At 39.9% G+C, this 16654-nt stretch overlaps 1 protein-coding gene across 8 annotated transcripts in view; it reads right to left on the bottom strand.

The window, feature by feature from the left end:
• Positions 1-16654, bottom strand: part of ATP8A1 (ATPase phospholipid transporting 8A1) — a 240599-nt gene that overhangs the window by 33338 nt on the left and 190607 nt on the right. For 7 of the 8 annotated variants that reach the window (XM_049709553.1, XM_049709554.1, XM_049709558.1 and 4 more), the window contains 4 exons: positions 14296-14374; positions 9098-9159; positions 6842-6898; positions 5812-5919 (listed from right to left, as the gene is read on the bottom strand). In XM_049709553.1, the coding sequence (XP_049565510.1) occupies positions 5812-5919; positions 6842-6898; positions 9098-9159; positions 14296-14374 (306 nt within the window). Of the gene's footprint in view, positions 1-1529; positions 1905-5811; positions 5920-6841; positions 6899-9097; positions 9160-14295; positions 14375-16654 lie in introns of those variants that run through there. The other variant, XM_049709560.1, reaches the window with a different exon arrangement.

Raw genomic sequence — 16654 nt, 5'->3', positions numbered from 1 at the left:
TGACAGCTGGGGTCATTGTACTGAAGCAGGTACTCCCGTTTAAGCCGGGATCTTACGGCCAGCCACTTGGCTTGTGCCTTCTGGGTTTCCAGATATATATATATATATATATATATATATATATATATATATACATTTTTTTTTTTTTCCGGACGCACAGGCTCAGCGACCATGGCTCACGGGCCTAGACGCTCCGCGGCATGTGGGATCTTCCCGGACCGGGGCACGAACCCGTGTCCCCTGCATCGGCAGGCAGACTCTCAACCACTGCGCCACCAGGGAAGCCTTATATACACATTAAAAAAAAAAAAAAGAGCTGGGTATTAGATATGCTGATTTTGCTATTAAGAGGACATGAGAGGCCAGGATACAAAGTGAGGCAGAATTTCTATACGTGTGTTGAGGGAGTTAGGTGGGTGTTGAGAAGAGAGAATTAAAAATCTTGGCACTTTTAAAAAGAGACGGGAATGCTTTTATATCTGGCTAACTGAGGGAAATTGATCCTGGCCCTGGGTATCCTGGGAAACAGCAGATAAATCAGGGAAATCAATGGAATGCAAGGAAAATGGCTGCAAGGAGAAAAGAAAGCATTCCCGTCTGAGAGAAAGGAATAGGAATGGACCCTGAAGAGAAGGTAGTTACTCAAGATCTGAGAGTAACCAATGGGATTTGAGGAGAAAACCTGGGATGAATTCTCTGGGTCACCTGCTATTGCTCTGCTTATCACAAAGGTTTGTGATATGGATTTAAAAGAAACAAAGAATGCCTGGTGCACAATAAATATTGGTTCCCTTCCCTCCCCCTCGTGGTGAGCAAGGATTTTCTTTCAACATATTGAGAGAAATGGCTCTGTCTTCAGATGGGGGCTACAAAGACAAATCAAGGACATAAATTGGAAATGACTGTAAAATCCTGATCTACGTATGAATATGCGTCCAAGCTGAATACAGAAGCATGAGATCCGTACCTGTAAGTTGCCTAACTTGTGTATAATTTGCACCCTGAATTCCAGTTGACATTAACTAGAGCAGAATAGTCTGTGCCTTTCAACATTTTAGATACTCCTCTGGAGAGAACACAGTGAAGAGAAGTCCACAGAAAATCTGAATCCTAGGAGTTGGAAGCAACTTCGCAGGCGCAGGTGAGCAAGGCTCCGCTGAGTAGCACTACTGTCTGATACTGGGGCTGGTTACATGAGACCAGCATTCTGTTCTGCGGCTGGAAAGCGCCACGCTGGGGAAATCTCTGGATGTTAGCAAGATGTTCTTATCTGAGCTGAACTCTGCCTCTATGTCACCTCTACTCTATCATTTCTCACGTGTTTGTGCAAAACAAGACACAGACGTAGGGAATGGACTTGAGGACACGGGGAAGGGGAAGGGGAAGCTGGGATGAAGTGAGAGAGTGGCATGGACATATATACACTACCACATGTAAAATCCATAGCTAGTGGGAAGCAGCTGCATAGCACAGGGAGATCAGCTCGGTGCTTTGTGACCACCTAGAGGGGTGGGATAGGGAGGGTGGGAGGGAGGGAGACGCAAGCGGGAAGAGGTATGGGGATATATGTATATGTATAGCTGATTCACTTTGCTATACAGCAGAAACTAACACACCATTGTAAAGCAATTATACTCCAATAAAGATGTTAAAAAAAACCCCAATAACAATAAGCAAGGAAAACAAACTTACTTCACGATCCCTTACTTAACATTTATGGGGCACTAGGAGCCTGAGGCCATTATGTCAGAGCAACCAGTAAAGACATGAAGGGGCAGTGGACACGTGAGGAGGAGGGTGATCATTCTGGCACAGCGGCTAGGGTGTAGAGGATGGAGGGAGGAAGACCGGGACGACCGACATGTCCACACATGTGAGGGGGAAGAGGCGTGGGGGAACCAGTGCTGTCAGGAAAAAGAAAACAGAGATTCCCTCGTCTACACAAATCCTTGAAATACCTGCCACGAGGGGCAGTCCCTTCAGACTTCTAATTTCCAGATTATACACCGCAGAATCCTTTAAATAACTATGATCAGAGAAGCAGCACCGGGCAGTGTATAAGGTAGCTGACCCTGGGACCACAGCTAAGTCAAAGCGTACCTCTGTCACTTAGTACCAGTGGGGTATCAGATGAGGTACTTAACTTCTCTATGCCTCTGTTTTCTCACCTGTAAAACAGGTATGGTAACAAGTTTGCTGGGAGGAGCCAGTGAGCTGAGGACAAGCACGTCCTGAAGGTCACGGCCAACACGACGGCATCCACCTTGACTTCTTTTCCTCTCACTCCTCACGTCCAATCTGTCAGCAAATCCTATTAACGCTACCTTCAAACTAGATTCAGACTCTGACCACTTTCACCACTGCCACCCTCCTGGCCCAAGCCACGATTACCTCTGGCCTGGGTTACTGCAATGATCTCCTAAGTAGTTCATAACACAGCAGTCATAGTCCTGCTCTGAGAACATAAGTCAGATCATGACACGCCTCTCTCAAGCCCCTCCAATGGCTCTTTATTTGACCGTGAGTAAAAGCCACAAGGCGCTATGGGAAGCAATGGAAATCATGGTTCTCGGTTTCTCTTGCCTGCTGTGTTCTCTACAGCACCTACATCGGTCTATATATTTCACTTAATTATTTTATTTGCCTGTCTCCTTTCAGTAGAAAGTTGAGGAGGTCATGGATTTTTGTTTATTTATTCACTAATGAATCCACAGCGCCCGACCCACAGAAGAATCTCAACAAATAATTGTTAAATCGATTGAATGAGTGCACATCAAGTACTTAAAGTGTTCAATATACCTTAGGTATTTTTGGTGTTACTTTTTCCCAGATCTTGGTTGTCTTTTTGAAGAACTTCTCTATTGTGTGAATGCTTTTTAAAACCACACAGCACCTCATCCTCCAAAATATCACCTGAACCAGGATGGGCGGAATGGGGCTGCTATTTTCGGTCTTGCCTACCCATCTCTATTAATGCTGTACTAAGCTGGGCGCCCTTATTACGCCTTTAGACAACCCAAACATACGGACATATTTAATTATTTAGTTTTAGAAGGAACTGATGCCAAACCAATACAGGGAAAAACTGGAGTCCTAGGGGTATGGTCCTTGGATTTAGACACTCAGGGCCCTGGTGGTGGTGACAGAAAGTTGCCTTCCCCACACCAGGAATGCTTTGCAATAGCATTATGTTCTGGGGGATACCTTGTGCTGTGTTTCATTACACGGATTACATAAAGCATGTCAGGTCCGGAAATGCTAATATTTGTACTTATCCTGGTGTTATTTACAACACTATATTACTACATGTAATATATAATAATATATATGTAAAATATATTATAATAGTATATTGCTATGAAAGTTAACAGATGAATAAGTAAGTTTTATTCAGGATGGTTGGCCAATTATATACATACATATATATATATACACACACATACAGATATAACTATTGGCACATAAATGAATGTTTCACATATATGTATTTGGCTATATTCTTGACTGAAACATAGAATTTTAAGATTAAAAAATGTAAATCTAAGGGTAGTTACTTCTTTCTGAAATTAACTCGATTGTAATAGAACTAGTGACTATGCACAATAAAAATGTTCAAAAATTGAGTACTGACACAACGTTTTTGGGTCCTAAAACCCTGGTGCCTAGGAAACAGTAAACGTAGGCTATCACTCCTTGGGAACGTGAGTGGCGTTCTTGTTATCTTCCTTTTTTGCAGTTGTTGTGAGGCTCATTTACACACACATGCATACCAAGATGCTTTGCAAACAGTAAGTACTAAATAAATTTAAATTATTATTCTTTTCTTTAAATACATTAAACAGATTTACATCTTGGACAACCAGCCAAGCCTACAGCTGAATTAATCCATTCTCCCTACTTTCGATGGAGCACCAGCTATTTAAACATTATATTCAAAGTATCAGTAGCAATAAAACAACAAGAAAAAGCAGCCCTGTTAGCACTTTGCACTGTATATGAAGTGAACAGAAATGTGATGGGGTACTGACATCCATTTCACTTTGAATTAAACACAGCATCACCGCAAATCTCAAGAGATGATATTAAGTTTTGTGTTTGGGTAATACCAGGAATTCTACAGGCAAGGGTAGAATTATATTTGGTTGGCTAAAAGCCAGTCAAACTTCACACTTGTCCTAGAAGTAGGTGGTCAAAAACTCTGTTCTTGTCTTCAAAGCGATTGGCTACAGCTGCTCAAACTATCTCGATTTCAAAATCTTTTGTGTCACTCATTTTGAAAATAAAATGTTCGGACATGAGGTAAAATGAGGTCTATTGAAAAAGATATTAAGTTAGAATTGACCTTGGGGGAAAAGCAGGTCGAATCGGACAGTGCACATCAAATAAAAACAAAGAATAGAATTGGAATTTCCAAGTGGCATCAGCAGACATACACAGTCTTTGATTTTATTTCTTCAGGAAAAAAGGACTCAAACCAAGCGAAGGAGGTGATACATTCACAGCTTTCTCTCTGTTCTCCTCAAAATACATGCTGTAAATTTTCTCAAGTTCACAGTACATGTTTCAGAAGAAGCCTTCCCTTTGGGTGGAAGGAAGTACATGCTCCTTGATATGTCTGGTTTTGCTGTAATAGTATGTAATGCCTCTCTCTAATAAATTTAACCACAAAATTGTTTTTTTAATGTGCCTGCATTCTGCTAATTTATAAAAAGCAGGATGCTGTCAGATAAAATTTCATGAACATGATCTATAAACCAGACTGTCAAAAGTGAAAGGTACTCAGGCAGTACTTAGGGAAACAAATAATGGAAACCCCTGGAAAGGTTTCCTGTGACTGCAGGAAAACAATGTACTGTAACGGAGCTCACATTACCTTGATTTGCAAGTTACTGTGAGGTCACAGGAAATCCTGAAATGTTTTCCACATTTTCTTTTATACATTTTATGTCAAATTTCCTGCAATTGAAATCATACACCCTCCTACTGCTGGAATCTCTTCTGAACGAAAGGAGATCTTGTGACACTCCCCCACGAACACCTAATAACTCAGTTCCTACCAGTGTAACAAGAAAGTGACAGATGGAATTGAGAGTGGACCATGATAAGGCTGAAATGTCAGATATCCTAACTCTTTCAAAATGAAAACCGAACTGATGTCATTAAGACAACTCTAAAAGTGCATTTAATCTAGTGACAGTAGCCTTTTCTTTAGAATAAGAGATAACAACAAAAAAAGACAGACTGTCCCAAGACATAAGCTCACCATTTCTCCAAATCTCTTGTTCAAAAAGTATGCATGGATTGATGGTCTAATTTTAAAATGGCATCCTCTATATGGATATTCTTTTTTTTGCGGTACGAGGGCCTCTCACTGTTGTGGCCTCTCCTGTTGCGGAGCACAGGCTCCGGACGTACAGGCTCAGCGGCCATGGCTCACAGGCCCAGCCGCTCCGCGGCACGTGGGATCTTCCCAGACCGGGGCACGAACCCGTGTCCCCTGCATCGGCAGTGGACTCCCAACCACTGTGCCACCAGGGAAGCCCTATATGGATATTCTTAACATGATTCAAGCTCCCGACAACCACATTTTATTAACCCAGCTATGCTTACGAAAGGGTAAGTCAGATTTAAGTAAAACGTCCAAGTTTAAAATATTCTCTCAATTTTTATACTCACAGCTGTGGAGTTTAAAAATAGCTTTTAAAATTGACGAATACCATTTTAATATAAACCCAAGCCAAGTAATTATGGCTCATTAATGAATAGCAATTTTTAGGGTTTGTTAGATCATGAGTGATTAGGATACATTACCTCTCCTGACATATCAGGGGCCATGGGGACAGCAGGCCACAGAGATGAGTAGATTCCAAAAAACACCACCCAGAGTGCGATGCTGCCCCAGATCGCTATGTGGCTGAACTGTGAAGGAAGAGAAGCTGAGTTAAAGGACTATCAGGTAGACGGAGGACTCCCACACTGATGAAGCTTTCACAAACTTCCTTATTAATTTTTTTACTACATCCATAAGATATTACCCATGGCAATTATTAACTAAATAATTGCATGTTTTAATTGGATCTTTCATTAAACACTCATCTCTTCCACATCGGTTATAATGCTGGTGGTACTGGCATGTAGAACCGTTCCTTCTCTACCCCTTTGGCGGGTCTCACCTTTCACCCTTACCTTTTTTATCCGCTACCATCTTTAAGCCTCCTTAGTTTTTGCTCCAAATGCTCTTACTGAAAGATGCTAAGACACTTGTATGAATATTAATCTCTGTGTTGATGACTGTCAAATCCAAATTTCTTGTGCCCATCTTTCCCTTGAGCATCTAACTTTCTTTTTATTTATTGGGTCTCTCTACCTGGATGTGAATATACTTCGGTACTAACATATCTAAAATGGAACTTGTTTTATTCAGACTGGATATCTACAAATGTCTGAGGACAAATCTTTCTCTGATATTTTTGGTCTTCAGAATCATTTTCCAATGAGTTTTCTGCCAGTCTTGTGATACACTCTACTAAGAAAAGATTCCTAGTCAATAAGTTTGAAGGCTTCCTCCCGTCCAGGGATATTTACAATGTACAACAATATATTAAGGGCTCTTGAGAAGTCTGGTGGTAAATAAACTTATTTAAGTTTTACTCAGTGTTTCCACACTTGAGTCTCCAGTTCCCCCTAGTCCATTCCTGACTGCTCCCCCCCACTGTAATTAACAACCTGTGGAACTAGGGTAAAGGGACACATGCAGTTAGAACGAAAAACAACAACAAAAATTAGTGATGACACATAAGTAAATGGGATATTCCTTGGTTGTGACTAGAGATTCTCTTACCCAGGTCCAATACGATGTCTCCAATCCAGCTTTCAAACACACAGTTATCACCACAAACTAAAGCAGAAGGGAAACGTTATTTTATTTCATAAATATGATAGTTCATCAAATTGGACTGGCAGATTACTCACAGCTTGACTTGTACGTCCAACAAGCAAAGAAACAAGTGAGTTAGCTGGGTGGCTGAACATCATGACCACGACCGGCTGGAACTGCCATTTACAGCATCACATTCCCGACTCCCTTCCCTGCCTTCCCCTCACCCTCACTGGCTGACAGTCCAGCCATGAGCTTCTGAGCATGGGCCTGGCTACTTCGTGTACAATTCATGAACAGTGATGGAGAATCATCTATAGTAATCTTGGGTTTCCAAGCCTGCTTTAATTTTATTTTTTATCAACCGTAGTACTTAAAGCCTCCATTTTCTCAATTTTAAAGATAAATTGTAAAAGTAATATAACTGGATATTTAGAAATCTGAACACTTACTCTGTAACTTTACTTACCTGAAACCCTGCAGAGTAGAATGTAAGAGCCTGTTACATCTCCATGCTGTACACACCCACTGTCACTGGTGCCCATGCTACTAATTCTAAAGTAGGGGGACCCGGGTTTAACGAACTGCGCTGTGTTTTCCATAGGATAGCATAATGGCTAAATGGAGTCAGACTATATTGCCCTGGAGTCAGACTATTTGTGCTCAAGACTCCATCATTTATTAACTGTTCTGATAAGGCACAAGGCAAATTACTTGACCTCTCTGTGTCTCAGCTCCTTCATCTGTAAACTGGGACTGATAAAGCTTACCTACTCTATAGGTAAAACACCAAGAACAGTGCTTAGCACTGCAGCATTATCTATTATTATCTATTTATAATCAAAAATATTAAATACTGTTAGTAGCCAAAGGAATTTGGGGCACTTTCAGTAGTTTGCCGGGATGGAAGTGTGATGCTTGCCTAGCACTGGTGATCAGTGGTGAGAGCTTCAAGGGCGCAGTCCTACTTTTGGGCACTGTTAAGGATTTGTACACAGTATTAGATGCTTTCCAGTGGCGTCATAAAGTCAGGACAAAGTGAAGCATTTGAGCTTTCTCAGCGGGATATCTAATAGCAATTTAGGATAAATATCTGTAGAAATAAAACTCTTGTTAAAATTTAAGTGTTTAATTTAAACTATATAAAAAATTCTAAAACAAGAGAGAGATTTTGACACAAAGTTAAAGAAACACTCTCTCTTAAGCCTTGGATACTTTAAAGTCCCTCAGAGACATCTATGACATCTATTTTATTTCTAAACTTAGTCCATCAAGTATTATTTCTGTTTTGCACTCGTGTTGTATGAAAACAAACCACTAGCCCCCAAAATGTTTTCCCTTTTTTTTTTTTAACTACTTCATTGAGGTCAATGGAAAGGAGAGCCTCCATTTGCCAAAACCTTAATCCCTCTGTTACTTAATGGTCTTAACTTCCTATTATTCAGTTATTTAAACATTGTATTATAGTTTTTCCACCGAGTCAGCCGTACCAATGGCCACTTAGTATTTAGGACAGCGCACTGCCCCCACTTGGGGGCCATGGAGAGGAAAGGACACTGGCTGGAGAATTCAGAGTTCAAGGTTGGAGTAAACTTTTATTAGAGACTAATTGTGTGACCTTGAGCATTTGCATCCAAGTGGAGCTTTTGACCTTAGAGGGAAAAATGGTTTTAAAACCTTTTTTGGTTCTTTAATGGCAGGGTGCAGCTCACACTCAACTGTGCGTCCTCCTTAAGTGTTTGACATAGTGACTTAACACAGCGAGGTCCATGCCTCGTGTGGGTTAAATGTCCCAAAAGAGTGGAGATTTCTCTCCCAACTTTATTTTCATTAAGTTCTAGAATAATTATTGGTTAAACACCCAAGTAGAATGGTACTATTTGCCATAAATTTAGGAAAGCAAAAGAAATACGAACAAGGGCAGTAAAATAAAACTGAGGAAGAAGGGACAAGGAAGAGAAAAAGGGAAAGTGAGGCAATAAGTGTAAAGAAGGAATATTGAAAATAGGAGCAACCAAAGGCCTATAAAGTCAGTGAACCTAAATGACATTTTTATACCCTAATATAAAATAATCTCTTACTAGTCGAAACATCTCATTTCATTTTTAGGAGGAAGTGTAAACAACCCCTAAATCCAGAAATGCACACATTTAAATTTGAAAATGAGCTCATATGAAAATTCAATTTTATATGCAAACGAGGCAAACGTTCCACACTCACAGTGTAAACGAAGTTTCCCAACAGCAGGTAATCAGAGGTCTTCCCATTTCCAAATACAGTACCTGCATGAAAAGAAGAGAGACTTGTTAGAACTGAAAATAACTGAGGTCCTTTCAGAATCCTTTCAAAGACAAGTCAATTTAGGAGTGCTGAACAAAAGAAGGGGAACCAAGAGCCATACAATGGAGCCAGAAATGAGGCTAATTTAACAAAACACTGTATGAAGTCTCATAAGGTTGCTTAACATGGGTCACAAATGAAAATCAAATTTCCAACAGTCAACATGAAGAAGGAAACTGGACTTGTTAACCAATTCTCAGCGTTCGTGAGATTAAAAAAAAAAAAAAAATCATTCAAGTGGAGCTTAATGCTATGGGCAGTAAGACAGAAGGCATTCTGAACCCTTAGAAAAGAACTTTGTTAACAGTATAGATGAGGGCTTTAGGGAGCCTTCTTACTATCTCTCACAGTTGTTGGCATTGGACCAAAAGAGCAACTTACAGAGGGCTGGGGAGCACCAATATAACTCCAGGCACATGGCTCTTTGAGGATCTGGCTGAATTCAGGGGTACATCTAAAGGTATTCTGTTTTTCTAGCAATGACTAATAAACATGCCTTTAGATGAAGGGAGTGGTACTGACAAACCAAAATCACTATTACTGATTAAAAAAATCAAATAAAAAATTAAAAAAATAACAATAATTTAATCATTGGTACCACTGAAAAATGTAAAACCCATGGTATGTATCATACAGTAGTTTACTTCTGCACATATTTGACAATAGCTATTCAAAGCCTAATATGGAAGTACAAAATATGTTAGAGTAAACTGAGAGGAGACACAGAGCATGGTGCTGGTATGAAGAAACAAGAAGAGCCAGGTGAGCTTTGGACATACAGACCAGGCGAGGTTCTGTGACAAGTTGTGTCATCTTGGTTTATTTATAATCAATCTCCACTGAATTCAGTTTCTTCACTTAAAAGATTGAGTGAAACTCCCTACTTTGGAGGAGCTTTGAGATTACAATAAGTTAAATATATAAAGCACCCAGCCATGCTCCACAGTGTGACCCCGCCTCCCCTCTAAGGTTTTCAGATAAAAGTAGCCACGAAGCGCTGCTTAAGGGGCAGCCCCGAAACCTAGGAGACTACCTTTCTCTATGGAGTATCCCATGATGAAGGACACAGGATCTGACATGCTAACATGTCTTGTGGTATGTGGTGGACAGACATAAATGCCTGCAATTAATCTGTGAACTTTCATAGAACCAAATTAACAAACTCAAATCTACAAAATAACTGAAAGCATCTTGTGATTACTTCTGGACTTCCATACTTCTGCTATGTGGCAGGTTGGTTAGGTCCCTTAATCAATATAAGCGAGTTATCAAAAATAATCGTAGTTGGGTCCAACTAAACCTTCTAGTCATCACTGGTTTGTCATAAGCTGGAGATTCATTTCAAAATCAAATCGAGGAAAAAAGTTAAAAGCCTGTTGTTGTGTTTATCAGGTTTGGCATTTGGATGATTTAGGTAAATTATTCGTGCTAAAACTTTCCGGTCTCTGGACCCCTTTACACTCTTAAAAATTGTTAAGAATCCCTCAAAGCTTTTGTTTATGTGGTTTATATCTACCAATATTTACCAAATTAGAAATTAAGACAGAAATTAAAAAAAATTGTATTGATTTACCTAACAGTAATATACCCCATATATGTAACATAAAAACAGATTTTATGAAACATATCTATTCTCCCAAACAAAAAAATTAGTGAGAAAATTGGCACTGTTTTACATTTTTACAATCTCTTTAATGTCTGGGTTAATAGCGCTGGATTCTCATATTGTTTTGGTTGCCATATATGAGGGAAATCCAAATTCACAGAGAGATGGAGTTATAAAGGAGAGAAGTATTTTAGTAATCTTTTCTAATAATTGTGGTTATTCCTTGATACTACTTTAAAACTCAAGAAGTTTCTTACAGTGGCGGAGATAGTTTCCTAAAGGTTAGTAGCAGTATAGAATCTGAAACTGTTTTGGTGGGAAGCATGCTGTCGTGCATACTGAAGTAGAGATATACTGTTGTACACACAAAACTTACATAATGCTATAAAACCCATGTTACAATAAAAAAAAAATACACCTAACCTGAAAAAAAATCCATTGGTCCATTTTGCATTTTGAATGGATCTTTTACTTATGCACGATTCTGTAACCTCATGGAAGTAGCTGGCTCAGCTCACAGCTCAAACAAGCCCCAAGACACTCTACCTTGATAAAGCTGCTGCATGGTTGGTATGCAGCCGAAGTGCTTTACGCATACTTCCCATTTTGTCACACAGGATATCCCTAAGATGTGTATCGAGTTTCAGGATTTAATAAAAGTATTAGGTTTACAGCTTCTTCAAGGATTCTTAAGTGAAATAGCTTTTCGGGGTTGTTTTTTTAACGTGGGTGCATGGCAGTGAAGAATGACTACTAATACAATTGTACCCCTGTTTGTGTCAAGGTACCAGCAATTTTACCCACTGTTCCTCTTGCGTCAGCAATGAAGAAGACAAATAATGTCTTGATAATATAAAAAGTTTGAAACTATTTTCAATTTTGAAATTGAACTAATTTCAATTTCAAATTTTGACCTCATTCATGGACCTGAAAAGGTCTTGAGTAGTCTCAGGTGACCAGATTTTGAGAAACGCTGAAGCAAGTCGATGAATGAATACTTAGCCATACATTACACAGTTATTTCTATTTCTTCTGTACCCCATCCTTTCAAACGCTAAAGAAAACCAAAACTCCTTATGTAAAAATAAAAACAAGACAAAAAAAGCAGAATGTTAAAACACAATTTATGCTATATGTTATTATCTCTTAAGAAGAGAAGGCACATGTTCTCTGGACTTGGCTGGGTTTGGGCTCCTCAGACAGCACCCCTTGTGAACTGGTTCTGCTGAGGCTGGCTGGCTTTGGCAGTTCCCCAGACAAATGCAAAGGGAGACTCTTCTGGGGCTGGTCTTCTGGGGCTGGAATTACTCAGGAATTCCTTTCAAACCCTGTCATTGCTAAAGTGTTTTGGATTGGTAAGGTGATGTGGAGGCGGCTTGGTTTGAGCTACTTTTGATATGAAGTTTCTTTTTTTTCTGATTTAGAACCCTAAAATAGCAGTTTCATAGATGGACATTCCTAGTTTTTCATACCTACATTGATTTTGTGTTATGAAAATAAACTACCTGGAGAACTTGTCTAAAGTCCTTTATCGTACCCTAGATTTCAACACCCTATGGCTCCCCTAAGTGAAAGCAATCCAAATGTCCATCAGCTGAGGAATGGATAAACAAAATGTGGTCTATACGTACAATGAAATATTATTCACTCATAAAAAGGAATGAAGTACTGATTCATGCTGCAACAATGATGAACTAAGGTCACATATTATGATTCCATTTATATGCAATGTCCAGAATAGGCAGACCACAGAGATAAAACTCAGTGGTTGCCAGGGGCTGGGGGAGGGGGAGGGGAAATGAGGAGTGACTGCTCATGGGAATGGGGTGATGAAAATGTTCTGGCATCAGAAAGTGGTGACATTGGCACAATTCTGTGAATATACTAGAAACCACTGAATTGTACAATTTAAAAGGGTGAATTTTATGGTATGTAAATTTTATCTAAAAAAAAAAAATGCCACTGTGATTCTCCTGGCCCACTGGGTTAATATTTTATATTTAATTAGATTTTCTTACCACACTTATTTCTATGGCCTAGAACATGAGAAGTATTCACCGTTGGACTGTCAGAGTAGTTAATAAAGGAATGAGATGAAAATCTCCGACTAGGACGTGAAAGTACTGCCTTCTCTGTGACACTCACACCCTCCCACTCATGCTCTCATGAACTTCTCCACAATGGACTGGGTACCGACGGTGAGCCTGGCGCTGTTCTAGGCACTACGAAAACAACAGTGAACTAAATGGACAGTTCCCTGCCCTTCTGGAGTTTTGATTCTAACAGAGGAGAATGATAGTTATTAAAAAAAAAAAAAAAAAAAAGCAAATATATCACACCCGATAGGCAAGCACCATGAAGAGGATACAGGAGGATGGGGAGAGGGGGGCAGCAGGGGTGGGGTTGGTGGGTCTTTGAGGCAGGGCGATCCGGGAGGGCCTCTCTGAGCACAGACCCGAGGGCGGGAGGAAGAGAGCAGCTGGAACATCTGGTGAAGATGAGGAAGAACACAACGGCCTGCGGTCTGGAGCACAGGGACGGGGAGAGCGGGCTGGGGAAGAAGGAAAGTCGGGTGTGGTTAGCCAAGGCTGGGGCTGTGGATTTCTTTCTAAATGTGATAGAGCCTGTGGGGTTTTGCGGAGGGAGGCACCTGGTCTGATTTACGTTTTACAAGGATCCCTCTGTAGGTGGGACAGAACATCTGGCACTGCATTTCATGGGCCAGCGTTAACTCACAGGCTGAGAGGACGGCCAGTACCTCTAAAGGACGCACAGATCCTTGGGTGGAGGTGTCATGTTTGAAGTACTGTAGGTTGAGAGCTGAATGGTCAGCCATCTTCCTCAGGATCTCAGGGCAAGTTCTGCTCCGGACACAGTAGCACCAGCTTAAGCATCCCAGAGACCTCTTTTCTAAAGTGTCTACTTAATCATTTTTATGTGCAGAGGAAATTCACCATAAGCCTATCTCTCAAAACTGACAAAATAACATCACCCCCTCAAAGCAAGCAGAGAAAAGTTTACACTCCAAGATGAACTTAGAAACATATTAAAAATCTCATTTAAAGCTCCGGCTCAAGTACTTGAAAGTACTAGCATGTCTGATTAGGTTCAGTATAAAGAGTTGATACAAGCCTCACAGGTATAATAAATAGATCACATAAAATATTAGCACTATTGTCTTCAAACTGTACATCAACAGAGGAAAAAAAAGAGCCCTAAAATTTAACTCTCTGCAAGATTGGAAAACATGAGAAGTAGAGAAGAAAGGCTTTGCATATATTAAATCACTTTGCTCCCAAAGGAACAGTAAAAATCTTTAAAGTGTGTACAACATTTAGACGCATGTATTTTAGGTTAAGGAAAAATACCATAACACGAAACACTGCTATAATTTTTAACGTATATTGACAATGAATTATTTTTCTAAACAAGTAAAAAGTCATCTCTTAGCATGCATGTCCTTTCTACTTACCATACTGAAGGGCTTTTAGTGGAAACCAAAACAGAATAACTGAGTGGAAGAGGCCATTTAAACAATGAACCCAGAAAACCTGAGGGAAAACAAAAATCCATGAGAACCATTTGCGATAAACTAGCTCTGTGAACTCTGACCTTTCTTTTTATCTGTGAGCTAGATTCACAAAACGTGTTTCTCTCGGGCCACCACTGTGAATTAATAGAACTGACAGACACTTTCTGCCTCTTAGACCTTCATGGGTCATTTATTTATTTTTATGTTTCTCAAAATGTTTTTTCAGCTTCACTGAAATTTTTTCTACTTCTTAAAAACCAAGTATTAAAAGTTTAAATTTCTGCCTGAAAAAGAAAATAAAATTTCAAATAACTGCAGACCTTGAAATTCTTTAAGTGGGACTATTTTCATAATTCCACTAGAATAGACTTTTGAAAAGATTGTAATTTAGTGAAATCCCTACTTTCTCTTTTCCATGTGCAATAAAAGTGTAAACTTTTTAATGGTAAGGATATAGTGCATTCTCTCTCTCTCCCCCTCCACACACACACACACACACACACACACACACACACACACACAAAATATAGCAAGTATAACACTTAAATTGTATAATTCCTTAAAGCAAAGCATTTTCACTAGGACCTAAGTAATAAAAGACTTTCATAATTTTTAAACACCTGTCAACATTAAACTTCATACAATTATAACGTAGTTTAACTGTTATTGCTTTCTCATCTATTGTATTTTAAGAACAAGAAAGCAAGTATCACTGATCTTTTCTTTGTAACATGGATGTGAAAGATTAAGTTATAGAAAAACTGTTTAGAACTCTTATGGCCCTTTGAATGGTTGCAGTTTTGTCATTCAAAATTGCTTCTTGCAAACAAAACTTATGCTAAATAAAATTGGCATGCATTAACAGTTTTAAGCTGTTCAAACAACAGAAATTAAGTTGCCTGCCTCCCAAAATTTTCCACTGTGATCTCAACCTCCTTTGTTAGTTCACCCAGCCACACCGGGTTGTATGATCCAATTTACGCTCCAATACATTACACATTTGAACTTGTGTTACTCATTAACCTTTGTCTCTTCTCCTCACTATGTCATTACTGCAAGTTTTTATTTGACAGAAAGCACAGGTGGGTGCAAGAAAAATTAGTTCTACTTTTCCATTTTCCTGACTGATACTTATTGTCACATGTTAATCCTTTAACCCCTGTCATGACCTCAGAACCTCCGACCCTTTTTACCATAACAAACGTAATCATCATCATTCAGGGCAACAATGCTTCTACATTGGGGACCCGCAGCACTAGCTGTGTATACACATATGCATTTTGTAACCATGTGTCCCTGAATTTTAAAATGTTCATATGGGATTTATTCAAATAATTTTCACTGAAATCATTAGAAAAAACCATAAACCCTATAAAAATTGTTGGCATCTTGTGTATCTATAAATATTTAAATGAATACTGGAGTTGTAGAATCTATTTGGGTTGATCTGGTGACTTTTCTAAATGCATGGGCTTTGCAGACAGTGAAGTACTTTGTATACAACAAAAGAATAGCAAAAAGTACAGGGAAGGATGCTCACACATTAAAACTATATATGACCTGCTATACTTTTTCACTGGCCGCAAGGCTGTTTCCAAGTTGCCATATGCAAAGGGCATGAAGGGATGTGACTTTCTAGCAGAGTTTTTTTTTTTTTTACTGAATTTATTTATTTATTTTTGGCTGCATTGGGTCTTCATTGCTGCACGCGGGCTTTCTCTAGTTGTGGTGAGCAGGGGCTACTCTTTGTTGCAGTGTGTGGGCTTCTCATTGTGGTGGCTTCTCTTGTTGCAGAGCACGGGCTCTAGGCACACAGGCTTCAGCAGTTGCAGCATGTGGACTCAGTAGATGTGGTTCGCAGGCTCTAGAGCACAGGCTCAGTAGTTGTGCACAGAGCTTAGTTGCTCCGTGGCATGTGGGATCTTCCCAGACCAGGGCTCGAACCCGCGTCCCCTGCATTGGCAGGTGGATTCTTAACCACTGTGCTACCAGGGAAGTCCCTCTAGGGGTGGTTTTGGGTAATCCTGTGACGATCAGTTTATATTTATAAGCAACAGTACCATGGCCAAGGTAGTGGCTGGGAAGTTAACTCTCGAGAGAGCACCGTGAAGCCTGAGCTACGGGAGATGCGGAAGTGTGACTGAGGTTGATGTAACTGCCTGGGTCGGTGAGGATTACTGTTAGCATGCCAGTAGGCCTGGAACCTTCCTAGCTCTCAGATTACATTTTCAAGGAAACAAGAGCTCATGGTCCATTGTATCTGCCCTGATATGGCTTTCCGTCACTTGAAAATACTCAC

This window comes from Orcinus orca, chromosome 4, assembly GCF_937001465.1.
Source record: "Orcinus orca chromosome 4, mOrcOrc1.1, whole genome shotgun sequence".
In the NCBI taxonomy this organism is placed as follows: Eukaryota; Metazoa; Chordata; class Mammalia; order Artiodactyla; family Delphinidae; genus Orcinus; species Orcinus orca.
The sequence above is the reverse complement of the archived record's forward strand: the minus strand, read 5'-3'. Positions and strand labels throughout refer to the sequence as shown.